Source organism: Mauremys reevesii, linkage group 25, assembly GCF_016161935.1.
Source record: "Mauremys reevesii isolate NIE-2019 linkage group 25, ASM1616193v1, whole genome shotgun sequence".
Classification (NCBI taxonomy): domain Eukaryota; kingdom Metazoa; phylum Chordata; order Testudines; family Geoemydidae; genus Mauremys; species Mauremys reevesii.
The window spans coordinates 8,698,133-8,715,937 of record NC_052647.1 but is presented as its reverse complement, the minus strand read 5'-3'; the positions used below and the strand labels follow the sequence as shown (position 1 = coordinate 8,715,937).

Genomic DNA, 17,805 nt, shown 5'->3' with positions numbered 1-17,805 from the left:
CTCATGCAGGGGAGTCATTGCATTGTAGCTCCCTTGCTGGACAATGGCTGTTGATGGGTTGTTTGACACCCCGCCCGGGTGTTGGTTACTTTCCTTGCTGTTGACTCTGGGGAGCGAATCTCTGGCTGATTCCTCAACTTACAGCATGTTTTAGTGACAACCATACACACAATTCTCATAACTTCATGTGCATTAATTATATACATATATGGATAGAGAAATGACTTTCAGCAGAGCGTAACCTTTCCCCTGATACCTTGCAAGGCCTGTTTTATATGTAAAATCACGATTACATAAAAATGAGGAATATGGTTACAAGCTGTAGAATGTCACATGTAGTTCCCAGGAACCATCCATGAGGTTATTTAAAGCCTTCACATCCCTCTATTAATTATTAGCCAGTTTCAGTTCCTGAAAGGCAAGGAGCACAGTTTCCCCTGCTACTTTCCTTCTTGTAGATTGCAGGGAGGTAGGCAAGGGAGCTGGAACTTTTTTTTCTAGTGGGAGGGGGGTGCTGCTGATGGAAACCGTGTATTTGGTGTTTGTTATTAGTGCTTCAACCTGAGGGGCATGGCAGCGTCCCTAGTACCAGCACTGCTGGAGGTAGGTTTACCCTCATAACAAATGTTAGCTAGATGCTTAGAGGCCGTTGTGGGCAGGGGAGGTGTGTCCCTCCTAAGAGAGAGACAGCTGAGATGAGAATCCCCAGTAAAAACTGTGTCACTCAGCAAACTTCCTCTGAGAAAGATCACAACAGGATAAAGTAGATGCGGTTTTCTTGTCTGGTTGCAGAAGGCAGTGGCCACCATGAAGCAGCTTATCTCCTATGTTCTAGGTAAGTTTGAAAGGAATTGGATTATTTTCTTCCAACGGGGGCTTGGCAAAAAAGAACCTTAGCTTAAGCTCTCTAGGGCAGGAAACTTGTCTTTATTCTCTGTTCGAACAGCGCCTAGCACAAGGGTCTCTGACACAATAATTGTGTTGGGATCTGTGTAGGGCCCTTCACTGATGGGCATTCAGCCCAGATCTGTGTCTCTGGAAATGAACACTCGTTTTATCAATGACCTGGAGGAAAACATAAAATCACCACTGATAAAGTTAATAAACCACCGATTCCAAGGTCAGACAGGACTAGTGTGAGCATCTAGTCTGACCTCCTGTCTACATAAACCAGAGACCTACCCCCAAAATTATTCCTAGAGCAGATCTTTTTAAAATCAAGATTGGATGTGTTTCCAAATCGTCAGGGATGGGAAATCTACCATGACCCTTGGTAAATTGTTCTAATGGCTAATTACCCTCACTGTCAAACATGTACGCCTTCTTTCCAGGCTGCATTTGTCTAGTTTCATTTTCCTGCCATTGGATTGTGTTACACCTTTCTCTGCTAGATTAAAAAACCCAATATTAAATATTTGTTCCTGTGTAGATGTTTATAAACAGTAATCAAGTCACCCCTTAACCTTCTCTTTGTTAAGCTAAATAGATCGAGCTCTTTGAATCTTTCGCCTACACATGTGCTCCAATCCTCTAATTCTCTTGGCTCTTTTTGGGATAGTCATTGGGCCACAGAGTGAACGAGAGGGACTCTGCAGTGCGGGGGTTAGCACACCTGCTTGGGACAGGGGAGACCCAGTGTCCAGTCCCCCGCTCCAATGGCTCTTTGAGTGCTTCTGCTTTGTGTAGCTAATTAAACAGGACAAACTTCAGGAGCCCCACGACAGCATAGCACAGTGGGTAGGACACCCCCCTGTTCAAAACCCTTTTCCTCCCATCAGCCACAAGGGGGAATTGAGCCTCGATCTCCCACATTCCAGGCGAGTGATCTAACCCCAGGCTAAAAGGTATGAACAAGGCGCCCCCACTGCTTTTCCCCTTCCCCCAATTTTGAATGGGACCCAGTCCAGGAGGTGTGCTCTGAGCACGCCTACAAGATTGGGGTCCCCATCCCCCAACTTGTGGGGCTTAGGTGTGAGAGAGGCATCAAGAGCAAGGCAAACAGGGCATGTGCCCAGAGGCAGAGACTCAGATGCCTGGAAAAAGTTTTACCGGGTGAGTTTAGGCATCTACAGGGGTAGGGGGCAGTGAGCAGGGGCTTTGTGGCTAAATCTGAGATTTAGACCCTTAAGTACCTTTGTGGATCTGGCCTTAATTGCGAGACCCCCCATTTTTCTTGTTGACTTCAGTGAAGTTATTGTAGGTTGGTATCAGTGTAACTGGGACCAGACTAGCCCCTGAGCTTTATCCTAACTCAGTGGTTCTCCCCTAGGGGTACACGTGCCCCCGGGGGTACGCACAGGTCTTCCAGGGGGTACATCAACTCATCTAGGTATTTGCCTAGTTTTATAACAAGCGACATAAAAAGCACTAGCGAAGTCAGTACAAACTAAAATTTCCTACGGACAATGACTTGTTTATACTGCTCTATGTACTATGCACTGACATGCAAGTACAGTATTTCTATTCCAGTTGATTTATTTTATAGTGATATCATAAAAATGAGAGTCAGACATGTTTCAGTAACAGCGTGCTCTGATACTTTTGTATTTTTATGTCTGATTTTGTAAGCAAGTAGTTTTTAAGCGAGGTGAACTTGGGGGTATGCAAGACAAATCAGGCTCCTGAAAGGGGTGCAGTAGTCTGGTAAGTTTGAGAACCGCTGTGTAACTCATGATGCAACTCAGAGAAGCCATATAACAAATGGTGGATTTAGTCAGTAAAACTTCCTTAGGACATGGGACCATCTGGGTCATTGAGTCCAGGCACCTGCTGTTGTTCACAGTCCCATCATAGAACAGAATTATATGAATAGGGCGAATTCCATCTTCAGACTAGTCGGGTTATTTGCCACCACTAGTCCTATTGGAAAACTGTTCCAGATCCTCCGTCCTCTAACGTCCAGCCATCTTAGAGCCACAAGGGAAAGTACCTCATGTAATGGGCTGCACAGTGCTGGATTGCAAACACAAAGCGGTGAGAGCTGGGAAAAGCCCACGGCCAAGGGTTGGGAGCTCCTCTGCTTCTATTGTGCCTGGCATGACCCGTTGTTCTATTGTAAACTGCTGAATCCGTTGGGGGAAAAATAAGGATCAGGTGAAAATATTTTTGATCCAAAAAGGTTTGGTCCCTTTGTTTTTAAATCCTCACCATGTGCCTCTGCATTTCTTAGTTCCAGCTGAGTGTGGGAGAGGAAGTATCAAGTAGCCATTCACTGGAGCTGCTACAGTGCAGGGAACAGAAGTAAACTTCTGAGATTTCCTCCTGCGTTCCCAGCTCCAGAGGGGTTTTTGCTGAGCAGTTGGGCTTCTGATGGTGGCATCCAAAGCATGTATCTGAGGCTCAGGTGTCAGTGAAAGTAGCAGAGGGTCAGTTGATACACAGCAGTACTACGGCAGCAGGTTACAAGGAAGTGGCTTTCACACTGTGTTCTGAGATGATCTGATAAATGTGCAGTGGGGACATTGGGTAATAGGAGAAGTGAGTCAGTCTCTTACAGTGTAGGTGTGGGTACGAGACAAACTCTGATTGTCCTCACTCAGTGTTTCCGCAGACAAACCTCCCTTTGGGTTGAATGACAGAAGTAGGCTGAGCACAACTTGATTTTATTTTTCTATTTTTATCTATTCTAATTTTCTCGGTTGTGGGAAACTGGAGGGGTCAGGCTATGGGGGGAGTCAGACAGTATTTGTTTAGTGACAATAGACCTTGAGATTCAAAAAGTTAAAGCTCTGTAATTGTGAAAACACAAATTGTCAATATCACGTCACAATCTATAAAGTAAATCTCCTGAAATCAAACTGTAATAAGTTCTCAAGCAGCATTTTTCTTTTCCTATCGGTCAATCTCAGTTATTATTGATGGAAATATTTTTTCATGGGTTTCGGTGTGTATGGCGAAATTGACGTTTACCAACATCTACCAATATAAATTGAATCCTTCCAACCCTACTGGTTTACAGGTCCCCATCCTCCCCACGAGGAGGGTTTGGCCCTCTGAAAATCCCCCCAAATTGCTTTTATTATCTACAGACTATATTTCAGCCATGCTTGGGGGTCTCCACCAGTATCAGAGCCTTTCTGTGCTAGGCGCTGTAGGGACACAATGACTTGAACTTACAGTCTAAATAGAAAAGATGGACCAAGGGGAAATTGAGAGGGGTAAGGACTTGTCCAAAGTCAACTGTCAGGTTAGTGACTGAGCCAGAAATAACACCCTGAACTCCCAGCCTACTGCTCTATCCTCTAGGCCACGCAGCCTCCTACAGGGTAACAGCACTAAAACCCAGTGCAGTAAGAGCATCCTTGGTTGTTTCTCCTCTTTCAGGCTTTTGCTGGCTCGTCTGCTTCAAGGGGACTCGATGTTTCACCAGCACTTGTAAGTTGATGCCTAGAAACCTGGACAAAAATCTGCAGATTTGAACCCCGGTGTGTCCTGCAGCTGGAGGGGGGCTTTGAATGGGCAAAGAACTTTCCATCCCATTTCCTCCTTATGTCTCTCTGTATATTTTTCATTCTCTTCTGATCTCTTGATCTTTGTCTCTGCCTCCTTCTTCCCTAGTCACCAGAAAGCCACATGCTCCACTGGTGGCTAAATAGGGCTGTGTTTTAATTAAATGACCAGTGCTGGTTCCTTCTTCATTTTACAGCTAACAGGTGTGATGATCAATCTGTGTGCCCTACACACGCAATGTGCACCAATACTATCCAGGGCCAGTACTGCACCTGCCGACCTGGGTTTGTATCCACTTCAGGGGACCCAGACTTCACTGATCCAACAGTTCGATGCAAAGGTGACTGAGCGCCTGAGTCAACCTAAGTGAGGGGGAGCCCTGGAAAGGGGAGACAGTTCTGTCACTTGCTGTAATGCGGTTGAGCTTGCAAAGGAGGTGCTCGGGGGTGAAAGTAACTTAAAGGACTTGCCAGTACTCCAGAGTCCTGTGGAGGGGGAGGGGCCTCAACCAGAAGAGGCGTGGCCTCTATCAGAAGAGGTGGGGCCTTTAAATCCCGAGGCTTCCAAATCAGGATTTAAAGGACTCGGGGATTCAGCTGAAGCTAGGAGCCAGGCCCTTTAAATCACCCCCGGAGCTACCAGCTGCAAAGGCGGCTGGGAGCCCTGGGGTTTGGGCAGGGGTGAAAGTAATTTACCTTTCTTACCCATATGGTCCAATCGCAAGCAACCCTCCTCTCTTACGTACTTCATGGATCCCTCCCATTGCATGACATAGATAGAGAAAATACAGCTACTATTACTACTACCAGTACTGTCTGTAATAAAACTTTACTATTGGAATAAGCCTGAAAAAATGAAAACTCACTGTCACGTTTTTCTCCGTGTCTTCCCTCCTCCTCCACTCCAGCCAGGCTGCAGACATTAGGCTCCATGCGTTCTCCCTGTCTGGCACTGAGCAGCAGCTGCAGGGGCTTCTCTCTAGCTTGCAGCAGGGAGACTGGCAGAGGGAGGGAGGGAGAAGCCTGCCTCCTGCATAAGAACAGTTTAAACTCAGCTGTTCCCTGCGCAGTTCAGTAACATTTCAAAGAGCAAGCAGTTTGGACATCACAACCGTGATCCTTTGCTGGGGAAGGAATGGGATAGATTTGAACTTGGAAATGGTTCCTGATTTTGATATAGGAGATCCTTTCATCCCGGGGGCCCCTGCCATGATCACCCCCCTCCCCCAGCCAACAACAACTGGGAGTGAAATTAACAAGGATGCCAGAAACAGCTTCTAACCCTGGGGGCTGAACTGCGCAGGGAACAGCTGAGTTTAAACTGTTCTTATGCAGGCAGCAGCAGCAGGCATCTCAGCCAGTCTCCCTACTGCAAGCTAGAGCCTAGAAGAGAACCCCTGCTGGGGATGGGGCGGGAGGAATGCAGAGGCTTTTCTGCAACCTGGCTGGAGGAGGGGGAGGGAGGAGACAAGAAACCAATGTGACAGTGAGTTTTCCCCTTCCACCCGCTTTTATTAGCTCTGGATTTAAGCTGTGCAGCCAAATGCTTGTATTTGTTGTGTATATTAGTATTAGAGAGCTCCCCTCATCCCCGGGGGGGTAGACAAGGACTGCCCCTGCCATAGTCAAACATACCCTCCCCACAGCTACTGTGAGTGAAATTAACAAGAATGCCAGAATCCACTCCTAACCCTGAGGGCTGAACCACTCAGGGAACAGCTGAGTTTAAACTATTCTTATACTGGGGGCAGGCTTCTCCCTCCCTCCCTCAGCCAGTCTCCTTTTCTTACCGGTCCTCCGTACCAGCCCGTACTGGCTTACTTTCACCTCTGGAGGTGATGCATTGAGCACTCTCAAAAAGAGCTTTACTGACTGGAAATGGGATTAAAAGACCAAGAAAGGAATGATCTGGGGCCAGGAAATTTAATGACTTGGCTTCCCCTGTCTCTTAATCTGGCCATCAATGAAGTCAGGGACATCCAATGTAACTGGAAAGCAGCCATGTGCAAACTGCATACAGCCCTGGGTGGGGAAGCTACCGAGCCATCCAAGGTGTGGGGGTCCCTACGCACCCTTACATTCTTCTGGGGGAATCCTGCATACGTCCCTCCTCTATGTGGTCAGAGACCTTGGGCAAGTGCGGAGGGAAGGAACATACTGTAGCCCTACCCATTTCTCCACCCCCTATTTGGGGGACTGTGATCCACCGGGAGGAAGGAATGTACCTCACGCAGCCGCTGGAGAGGGTGTGGTGGGGAGGTTTCCTGTGTGCATCACGCCTCCTGTGTGCCATGTCGGGGCCAGTCACAATCAAATGGATACAAAGGAAGGCTTTGATTTGATACAGTTTAGTGTTAACCTGTGGGAATCACTGGTGCAGACTAGGAAACCATATGTTGATTGATTGGTTTCTGGGGGAAAAAAAAACCCTTGGAGCCAGCTCAGATCCTCCCTGCCCCCAACACCAGTCCTCCATCTGTACCTTCCCCACCACCTCCTGCTTTTCCTTTTGGGGCTTCAGGGGAGGTGGAGAGGGATGGGGATTTGTTCCCTCACCTGATGCCTTCAGAAGTGTCAGCCAGCTGGCTTGGTTCTCCCACTCCAGCCACCTGCTCTGCTAGGTCCACCCTTTCTTTCTTGCTGCATGATTAACCAGCTTAATGAATGACTATGAACCACACTGAAGAAGTCAATCAAAAGCCTCAAAGAATTATCCATTGCTCTCTTTCAATGACATGATTCCTTCTTCCTTTCACAGCTGACATGTGTGCGAATTCGTCTACTTGTCCTGATCTTGCAACTTGCGAAAACATCCCTGGGGGCTACCACTGCACCTGCAAAGGCGGGTTTGTGCCTAGTTTTGGGGCAGAACCATTCACTGATCCAAGAGTGAAGTGTGTCGGTGAGTATCGGCTCCGGAGCCCAGCTGAGTGAGCGGGAGCCCTGTAGGGTAGGTTGCTCTAATGCACTTGGGAGAAGCTCTTGCAGAAAAGCTATGTATCGATGCACTGTACTGACTGGCGAACACGACGCAGTGACTAAGGCCATGACTACACGTCCAGCTGGGGTATGATTCCCCGCTCGAGGAGCTAGCATGCTAACAATAGAGGGTAGCCAGGCTGGTGCAAGTGGTGGGATGGGCTTGTTGCCCCAGGTATGTACCTAGCGCCTTAGATCAGATTCCTGCAGCAACACTCTACTTCTCGCGCGCTCGCTTGATGGGAATTACACGCCCAGCTCGTGCCCTAAAAGAGCAGGAAAGGGATGATCCACAGCCCCAACACCTGTCAATCTGTCCCCCCACAAACCAGGGGATGTCCAGTAAAACCAAAAAGCAGCAGGGTAAGATTAGACTCTGCAATAGGCACAGAGCCCTGGGCAGGGGGGGGCATGGAGCTGTTCCAGCCCTGCTGGGGCTGAATCTTTCCCTGAGCAGCCCAGGGTGTCTGGGGAATGATCCACGCCCAACCCCCGTTACATTCTTCACATGTTGCAATTCCATCTTCATGTGGCCAGACAGATCCTTTGGCAAGTGCAGAGGGGAGGAGCATATTATGGCCCTGCCTCTTTTCCCATCCAATTTTGGGGCGCCATGAGCCACCATGGGGGGCAGGGAGGAAGCAATGTGGAGAGGGTTTCGGGGGAGGTTGCTAATCACAATCTGGCCCCTAAATGGATAAAAGGATAAAATGCTTTTGTTTTACCCAATGCTATGTTAACCTGTGGAACTTACTGGTGGAGACTGACCCTGGGAGCTGGTAAGGGAAATGGGGGCAGAAGGGGCAAACTGAGAGACCATTTTTGGTGGAGGAGAATGAGATTGGGTGAGGAACTGGGATGGGAAACTGGGACTGGAAACCAGTGTGTGGAAGTAGGGTGGGGAGACAGATCTGTCCAGGCGACAGGGTGCAGGGAGAAGATGAGACTGGCCAGATAAAGAGAGTGGGTCAAGGAGCTGGGCTGGGGGAACAACAATGAGATTGGACTGAGGGACACTGGGACGCAGTGGGACCGGGGATGTTGGTGGGTAGGTGGCAGTGTGGGCACAGCTGGAAACTAGGAGGGGAGGAGAGAGACAAATGGGATGAGGAGCCACGATGGAGGGGAGCTGAGACTGGCTGGGGAGGACTGGGTGCAGGGGGAGACTGGGACTGGCTGAGCAAGGAAACTGGGACTGGGATGAGGCACGTGGGACGTTCAGATTGGGACGGAGACAAGAGCCAGGAATGGGAAGAGACAGCACTGGGACAGGAACAAGTTCGGGGGGGATGAGGCTGAAGGAGCCAAGCTTGGGGTGGAGTATGCAGAAGAGTCTCCACCCACACGCCCATTCAGAGCCTGGAATGGAAGCCAAGACTCCAGTGTCTCCCCATTCCTCTGCTGTCAGCAAACATTTGTGAAACCTGCTGACTAAGTGCTTCATCCCTCTAATGCTGCTCCACATAGTTACAGACAACCTGCGAGTGCTCTGTTACTCAAGTGACACAGCTACACAGGGCTGGCAACCTTAATTCTGGCACTCCCCAACCTCTGAGTGTTTGACTTTGCAACCTTTCTAATGGTCTTTTGATTGTGTGCAGTTGGATGGATGGAGGCTGTTTCTTGCAGTGGGGTTGGCTGGATTAATTAAAGAATGAATTAACGCTTGCAAAGTGCTTTGAAAATGTGCATGAAAGGTGCACAAGAGGTGCAAAGGGTTATTTTTTTATCTGTGTTTCTGTAGCTCCTAGAGGCCTCTACAAAGACAAAGGCCACAGGGGGCTGGGTGTTGCACAGACGTGGAGGGGGAGAGTGTCCCTAACCCCAAAGAGACACAATCTAAATAAACAAAGTGAAAACACCAGCACGACATGGGGAAGTGCTTTGCCCAAGGCACAGAGCAGGCCAGGGTCAGGAATTACACCCAGCGCTTCTGACTCCCCACCCAGCGCCTGGCCAGGCTTGGTTCCGTCAGTTCAGCATGACTGCCTAGGCGTGGGCAGGGGCGGCTCTAGGAATTCCGCCACCCCAAGCATGGCGGCACGCTGAGGGGCGCGCTCTGGCGGTCCCGCGGCTCCGGGGGACCTCCTGCAGACATGCGTGCGGAGGGTCCGCTGGTCCCGCGGCTCTGGTGGACCTCCCGCAGGCATGACTGCAGAAGGTCCGCCGGAGCCGCCTGCCGCCCTGCTGGCAAAATGCCGCCCCAAGCGCGCGCTTGGTGCGCTGGGGTCTAGAGCCGGCCCTGGGCGTGGGTGAGTGTCCCAGCAGGAAGATTTGCCCTTGCCAGGCCACTCACACCATGACCTTTGGAGTTACTTTTATGCTTGCAACGATGGCCATGCATTGAGCTCTGGAGTCCAGATCTTTACTGACTGAAACGTAACCAGGATCCTTCAAAATTATTTCTTCCTGCTGCTGCTGCTGCTGCACATGCATTTTAAGACAAAGAGGGACCTTAGCGGGTGATTAGTCTGTTTCTGGACTAAAACTCACTGTACCCTGTCCACAGGATCAGAACCTCCCTACCCTCAACTGCCATAGAATCATACAATTGTAGAATATTAGAGTTGGAACAGACCTCAGGAGGTCATCTAGTCCAATCCCCTGCTCAAAGTAGGACAAACACCAACTAAATCATCCCAGCCAGGGCTTTGTCAATCCAGGTCTTAAAAACCTCTAAGGATGGAGATTCCACCACTTCCCTAGATAACCCATTCTGGACTAAAACTGACTGTAGGATCCACTGGATCAGAACCTCCCTACCCCCAACTCCCATCCTTCAATCTTTCTGTGAAATTCCCCAGGGTGCAACCTAACCCCCGAACCTGGGGTTCCTTTTATGCTGCTTTATTGTCAGACCAGAAATTCCTGACCTGCTCATGCACAGTATGATATGAGAGAGAGAGAGAGAGAGAGAGAGAGATTTTTAGTGGTAAGGCACAAAAATCAGAACTGGTTACAAAAGAAATAAAAAGATAAAACCGCAAGCTAATTCCTAAATGTTCCCAAGCTAAATTAGATTTGAAGTAAATATCCTTCTCACCACACCGGATGGAACAGGCAGGTCTCAGTTCACAGGCTGGATTTCCTTTCATTCTGGAACCACTCTCCTTAATTCAGTGTTTTTCAAGGATTCATAGATGTTATAAGCAGAGAGAGATAAGGTAGACAGGAGAGGTGGATAAAGGCATTTTTGTCCCCCTTCTTACACCTCAGTGCTTGGGTGCTGGAAATACCATTGATGGGTCCTGTGGGTAGGCAGTATGTGAACACCAAACCGTCATTCAGGTGATTTGTACATTTCCTGTTGAGAACTCCGATTAACCAGGGGAGGACTCTTTAGCATGTTGCTGGCATGCCAGTGTCTTCTTGTCTCTGAGGAACTGGCTTATGAGGACTACCCAGGAATTACAACATATTTTAGTAATAATCATACAGCAAAATCTCATAATTTCACATGCAGTGTTTGTTACACACATTTCAACAGGATAATAATATTCATCAGATTATGAGTTTCCAAATGACACCTCACAGGGCATACTTTGTACAAAATAGATCATAGCCATATAAAAGTGGTGAATATGGGCTACAGGGTGTCACAGCTACCCTTCCCACATCCTCCTGTTTCCTTGGCTTCAGGGGAGAGGGATGGAGGCCTTTTCTTCATCCTTTGCCTCATGCCTCAAGAAGAGTCCTTGGTCCTCCTATTTCAGCCACCTGCTCTGTTAGGTCCACACTTTCTCCCTCACTGCATGATTAAGAAGGTTAATGAATGAATGTGAACCACACTGAAGAAGTCAATCAAAAGCCTCAAAGGGTTATCCATTGCTCTCTTTCAAAGACATGATTCCTTCTTCCTTTCACAGCTGACATGTGTGCGAATTCGTCTACTTGTCCTGACCTTGCAACTTGCAAAAACATCCCTGGGGGCTACCACTGCACCTGCAAAGGCGGGTTTGTGCCTAGTTTTGGGGCAGAACCATTCACTGATCCAAGAGTGAAGTGTGTCGGTGAGTATCGGCTCCGAAGCCCAGCTAAGGGAGCGGGAGCCCTGTACTGGGGCGACTATAACGTAGGTTGCCCAGCTGTGCTTGGGAGCAGCTCTTGCTGTATCAATGTACTCTACAGACTTGCGAACACGGTGCAGTGATTTAAGTCATGTCTACACTTCCAGCTGGGGGTGGGACAGTATAACCTCATAGGTAGTCTGACATTCCAAAAAAGGGTAATGTTTATGCACCAGCCTTTGTTATCTCAAGGACAGGTTTCCCAAACACATTGGTGTAGATTAAGCAATAACACATGTTTGTGAACGAGAGAGAGAGAGAGAGAGAGAGAGAGAGAGAGATTTTAAGTGGTGAGGCACAAAACTCAGAATTGGTTACAAAAGAAATGAAGAGATAAAACCTCAAGGAAATTCCTAAACTTTACCAAGTTAAATACCCTTGCTGGGTCTTGTGGGTAGGCAGTATGTGAGCGCCAAACGGTCTTTCAGCAGATTTGTAAATTTCCTGTTTGCAGCTCCCCAGTTGGTGTATCTCTGATTACCCACAGGATGACTCTTTAAGATGGCAAAAGTGCTTTTGCCTGAGAAGACCTGCTGCTCCTGCAGATGAGCCAGGAATCTGAGAGCCCTTGGCAGACTTTCAGCTGTTGCTCTCCATGAAAGAGCAGACTGATGAGAGAGCAGCCCAGTGCCATGTTTTTCCATTGCATTTTGGCAGCAGCTTCCCAGTGTGGATGGTGGGTTCTGTAGACAGTTACCCAAACAGTTATACAACAGCTGTGGTGGGGACTTGGCCCTTTTGAAATACTGGGAGGAATGGCAAGCCATGAGGTGGCAGGAAGGGGATCTCCTGCATAGTTATTTGTGTGCCCTGCAGAGACTATTTGATAGTTGTTTCCCTGCGCCCCCTGGCTGGGAGATGGCTTGAGTGCAGTAGAACTTGCTGTGCTCAATCTGGCAATGGAGATAGGAGCGTATGACCAGTGCCAAGCCATGAGAGAATCCTATGTGAAAAGCCAGTTTATAAATGGTTTAATAGGGGAACTTCATAACCTGCCGGTGAAGCAGGGTGATGTGCCGGATAAATGTATGGACTAGCTTATACACAGAGTTCAAAAGCCTCAATCTGATGTTCTAATGAGCTCTTCAGTTTGTCGATGATTATGATGAAGGTCTTAACTCTGAAGGCCTCCTTGGCACTGACCGAGTGGGCAGTTGCGTCGTCGCATGTCTTCTGTCATTTGCAGCGTTTGGCTGACTGATATTCATGGTTAGCAGTCCTTGCAGCCCCCTGAATTTCATGCTCATCAAAACTATCCCACATTTGTTGAAGAACAGTTCCAAGACTCCTCATTAGATTTACAGCAGTGGAAAGGTCAATTTGAGCACTTTGCAAGCTTAGACAGCACTTGCTTTACATGATGTAATATCAACCTGTGGAACTCCCTGCCAAAGTATCCCATTTATCAGGTTTTGAAGAAGGATTCGACTTTGATATAAATAATGAGACCATCTGAAATGAACTTCTGAAGCATCTAGTACCAGCCACCATTGAAAGCAGGATTCTGGGCTAGATGGGTCACTGGTCTGAGCCAGTCTCTCCATCCCTGTGTTTCTAAATGACTGATGTTTTCAGACCTGCATGCTAAATGCTCCATTCATGATTTCTATACACTAACCCCTGATAAATGTGGCTTATTAACCATCTCCAAATGTGACAGCCACTGTCTTGGTTGATTCACAAATGGGGGATCTCTACAGCTGAAAGCATGAGCTGCTACAGCTTGAGTTAAAGAACCAAAGATGTGTAGCCAGGGGTTGTAACAACTCTGTGTCCTCTTACACATGGGCACATAGCGGGACCTGTAACACCCACCCACCGGTGGGTAACACAAGCACCTCTCCAGGTGACCAAATGACAACAGGTTCTGTTCTCTCTTGCTTAGATGCTGATGAATGCACTCAGGACTCCACACTCTGCGGCCCGAACGGCAGCTGCAAAAACACCGTAGGAAGTTTTGCCTGCAAGTGTTTAAATGGGTACAACTCGCCCAGCGGAGCCTCCGAGCAGCGCGGCATCGCCCATCTGAACTGTACAGGTGAGAGCTCCTGGGCCAGTCCTGAAGGCGTTCTCAGGGCAGGATCTCTCCTGCACCTGTGATATTACTGGAGTTACTCCTGGGGTACTCTAGAGCCGGCTTTGTATTTTGGTACCATCATTTTCCAGGTGATAACCAGTCTGGTCATATTTGGGATTCACCAGCCTTTGCTCTCAGGAGTGCCCAATGGCAAGGCACCAAGGCTGATTGGTGTTCATTACCATGTACTGCAAACGCCCTGGCGTATAGGTTAACATGTACTGGGCCCTATCCTGGGCTAGTTTAAAGGGGCCTCGCTCCACTGGAGCCATGGGGCCAGACCCCCAGCTGGTGCAAATCAGTGTTACTCCATTGACTTCAGTGAAACTATTCCAATTTTACGTTAGTGGGGGATATGGCCAGTGATTTGGACTCTTGTTAGACACACAGGCTACCTGCCCCGCAGCCAGCCTGGCATCCGGTTCAGCTGCACAGGGGAGCATCCCGTGCGGGGGCTGTGGGTGGAGCTTTGGGGGTGGGAGGCTGAGGCCGGCTCTCCGGTTGTCTTGCAGACGAGAGCGAGGGTCAGAGCAGTTCCGCCTGCCCAGCCTGGAGTGCGACTCTCTCCAGAGCCCCGGGAAGTGGGGCGAGCTGGCTGTGTCTTCACTGCTAGCTCCCCAGTGCTGCTCAGTGGGTCGGGCGACTGCCTGGGAATGAGGAGACGGGAGTTCCAGTCCCAGCGCTGCTCCTGATTTACTGAGTGTCTGCCCCTCTCCTGGCCTCTGTCCCCCTCCCACACTTTGTCTTCTTGGACTGTAAGTTCGCACTGTGTCTGTGAAGCGCCTAGCGCAGTGGGGCCTCTAGGTGCTACCATAATGCATGTCATAAACACACAGACTAATTCCACTGAGGCCGGTGGAAAGTTTCTTACTGAGGCCAATGGGCTTTGAATCAGGACGTGGGTGGTCCGTGGCAGTAAAACCCTGGTGTTCTAGCATCGTGCGGATCCAACCTGGATTCCCTCCCCTAGATATTGACGAATGCTCCCGGGACCCATCGCCCTGCGGCCCCAGCTCCATCTGCACCAACACACTGGGCAGTTACACCTGCACATGTCCCCCAGGCTACCTCCACCACAGCCAGCCTGGCATCCCGTTCAGCTGCACAGGTGAGCGTCCCGGGCGGGGGCTGTGGGTGGAGCTCTGGGGGTGGGAGGCTGAGGCCGGCTCTCCGGTCGTCCTGCAGACGAGAGCGAGGGTGGGAGCGGCTCCACCTGCCCACCCTGGGGTGTGACTGTCTCCAGAGCCCTGGGAAGTGTGGCAAGCTGGCTGTGTCTTTACTGCTGGCTCCACAGTGTTGCTCAGTGGGCTTTGTTGGACTGTAAGTTCGCACTGTGTCTGTGCAGCGCGTAGCGCAGTGGGGCCTCTAGGTAATGCATGTAATAAACTCACTGACTAATTCCAAGTCCTCTCCTGGCAGATGTGGATGAATGTGCCCAAACCCCTGCAGTCTGCGGGCCCAATGCCTCCTGCATGAACACACCTGGGAGCTACACCTGCCAGTGCTCACCTGGGCACCATCCATCCACGCCAGGGCCTTGGGTACCCGGAACAACCCGCTGCACAGGTGACCATCCAAGCAACTTTTTCCGGCCTCTCACTGTAGCCTTTGCTTACGAGATGGACAAAATCTGAGCCCCCCCCCACCCCGGTTTTAAACAGCTTCTCTGCCCAGTGAGGGAGGGGCTCACTCGGGAGACATAGATATTCCTGGGGCCAGAGAGTGACTTTACAGTTCACAGGTGACTGCTGAACTGTATTATAATGTTCAGCCCCCAGGTGGCACCATGCATAACATACTTGTCCTGAGCCTCTACCAGCTGGAGCTGGCTGTGTATTAAAGCACCAAAGGGAACATCTCTGGTCTCTCTCTCTGTGATGGAGCCAGTCCACAGTGGGTGCAGGAACCAGCCCTGTGTGCAGCAGCCTGGCAGGGCCGCCCAGAGGGGGGGGGGGCAAGAGGGGCAATTTGCCCCAGGCCCCGAGCCCCACGGGGGCCCCCACCAGAGTTTTTCGGGGCCCCTGGAGCGGGGTCCCTCACTCGCTCCGGGGTGTCCGGCAAACTCTTGTGCGGCCGGGCGCAGGAGCTTCTGCCGCTCCCGGTCTTCGCCGGCGGGGGGTCCTTCCGCTCCAGGGCGGAAGGACCCCCCCGCTGGCGAATTACCGCCGAAGACGGAGCGGGACCTGCCGCCGAAGTTCACCTCAGTCTTCGGCGGTAATTCAGCAGCGGGGGGCCCTTCCCTTCCGGGACCCGCCACTGAAGTGCCCCGAAGACCCGCGGCGGGGCCCCCCTCCGCCGAATTACCGCCGAAGACCGGGCTGCGCTTCGGCGGCGGGTCCCGCTTCGGCGGTAATTCGGCGGCGGGGGGTCTTCGGGGCACTTCGGCGGTGGGTCCAGGAATGGAAGGGCCCCCCGCCGCCGAAGACCCCGGGCCCCCGGAATCCTCTGGGCAGCCCTGCAGCCTGGCAACTTGCTGTGACCAGATACTCAAGTGGGAGACCCAGGGTCCAGTCCCCTGGTTGCAATGACTGTGTTACCCAACCGGAGAGCTTGAGAGAGAGCAGCCTTGCAGCCTAGTGGTTAGGGCTCTCTCCGGGGTGATTGGGAGACCCAGGGTTCTACATCAGGCAGAGGGAGGAAATTGACCCTTCGTGTCCCGTAGCTCAGGTGAGCGCGCTACCCACTGGGCTCTCGGTTCCAAGGGGTTTTTGGGGAGGCGGCACCACCCCAGCTCCACTTCCCCTTGGAAAAGGGTGACCAGGCTCCTGTATGTGAATCCTGAGTGGAAATAGGTGCCTCCCTCTGACCCAGATCTGGGGTCAGTGCACAGTGGAGCTTACTTGGGTTGTAGTCCCTAGACCTGGAAGTCACTGGTGTTACAAGCAGGATTTTTAAACCCTTTGTATCCTGGATGGGGACGCCCAGCGATTTCCTGCACATTTGATTTTTTTTTGTTCATTTCCTCCTAGCGGTCGCTTCAAATGATCTGGTGAGGAATTGTGAGAACCAAAGAGTGGACGCGGCTCACGGGTCATCCCAAAACAATGTACGTACCCCAGCATAGTTCACACACCCCGTTAATCTAGGGACACTCACAGCAAAGGCAGTGTGGGGAACCCCAGCTGAAATTCTTTAAAGCGACTCAGTGATTGTTTTTGGGGTTCCTGACTTGAGATGCCTTCAAATGGCCTAAGTGTGCCGGGAGCCAGCGCTCGTCACTTCCTGGGCACCTTTAAGGAACCTCGCACGAGTGCTGCCAAAATCGAGTTGCTTTGGAGAATCTGAGCCCAGGTCAATTTTGTCTGCAGTGCGGCCCTTGACTGCCGCAGCAAAGCCACTCACGCCTGGCATTTCTGGCACTGGGGATTTTAATTCATGGGGTGAAAATTTGTCATCCCTGCCAGTGAAGCAGCAGCAAAGTGCAGGTTGCAGGAGAGTGACAAGAATCATCAAATCTTTAGTGGGTGGAAAATCCCAGTGTAGGAAGCCATAGCTCCCCCCTACTCCCCCCAGCAACACCAGTCCTGATCCCCACGGTACCAGCAGTAGAACCTCTGGCACCCCAAACCTCCCTTGTCCCTTTCTGTCACCCACAATCCTTTGCAGTAGCACTCTGGCTTCAAGCAGGGTGCTGCACAGACCCCTTCCCCCTCCCTCGCACCAAGATCGGGGCCCCCATTGTGCCAGGTGCCCCATGGACACATAGTAATAGGCAGTCCGTGCCCCCACAACTTACGGTGTAAGTGGCCAAGACGGGATTAGTTGCCCCACTGTACAGATGGGGAATGGAAACTGTGAGAAATGAGACGGCTTCGTGACTATGCTGCCATTTGAACCCCTGGGTCCCAGCCCCAGGCCTTGGCCACAAGACCAAGCTTCCTGCTGTACGATTGAATTTGTGTTGTACTAAGGGCTTTTCCTTCTGCTCTGGCCCCCCTCCTTCCGCCCTGCACAGGATGCCTTCTGCAAGTTACTGACCTCCACCTTCAGCGTCTTGGGAGACCCCAACGAAAGGAAGAACTCCACCGTCTCTCTGGAGGTAAGAGAAGCCTGGATGTTTTATCGCAGCTTTCAGTCTTTCTAGACCCTTCTGCATCACCCCGGCCACAGAACCCCACCCCATTGAGCCCTGCATCCAGCCCTGTAACTAGGGGGTGGGTGGGTCTTAGAATTCCCTGGAAGAGAACAGGGCCGATGCTCGTGGTTCACCGGCATCTTGCTGTAGAGAGATCTA

General features: G+C 50.8%; 1 protein-coding gene across 7 annotated transcripts in view; it reads left to right on the top strand.

The window, feature by feature from the left end:
- The window catches only part of ADGRE1 (adhesion G protein-coupled receptor E1), a 66,855-nt gene that overhangs the window by 35,424 nt on the left and 13,626 nt on the right, over window positions 1–17,805 (top strand). For 2 of the 7 annotated variants that reach the window (XM_039514978.1, XM_039514974.1), the window contains 4 exons: window positions 14,542–14,679; window positions 14,991–15,137; window positions 16,541–16,617; window positions 17,527–17,610. The exons of 4 other annotated variants lie outside the window; for them this stretch is intronic. In XM_039514978.1, coding sequence (XP_039370912.1) covers window positions 14,542–14,679; window positions 14,991–15,137; window positions 16,541–16,617; window positions 17,527–17,610 — 446 coding nt within the window. Of the gene's footprint in view, window positions 1–783; window positions 836–4,323; window positions 4,375–4,645; window positions 4,790–7,206; window positions 7,351–11,293; window positions 11,438–13,379; window positions 13,533–14,541; window positions 14,680–14,990; window positions 15,138–16,540; window positions 16,618–17,526; window positions 17,611–17,805 lie in introns of those variants that run through there. One more of the 7 variants, XM_039514979.1, reaches the window with a different exon arrangement.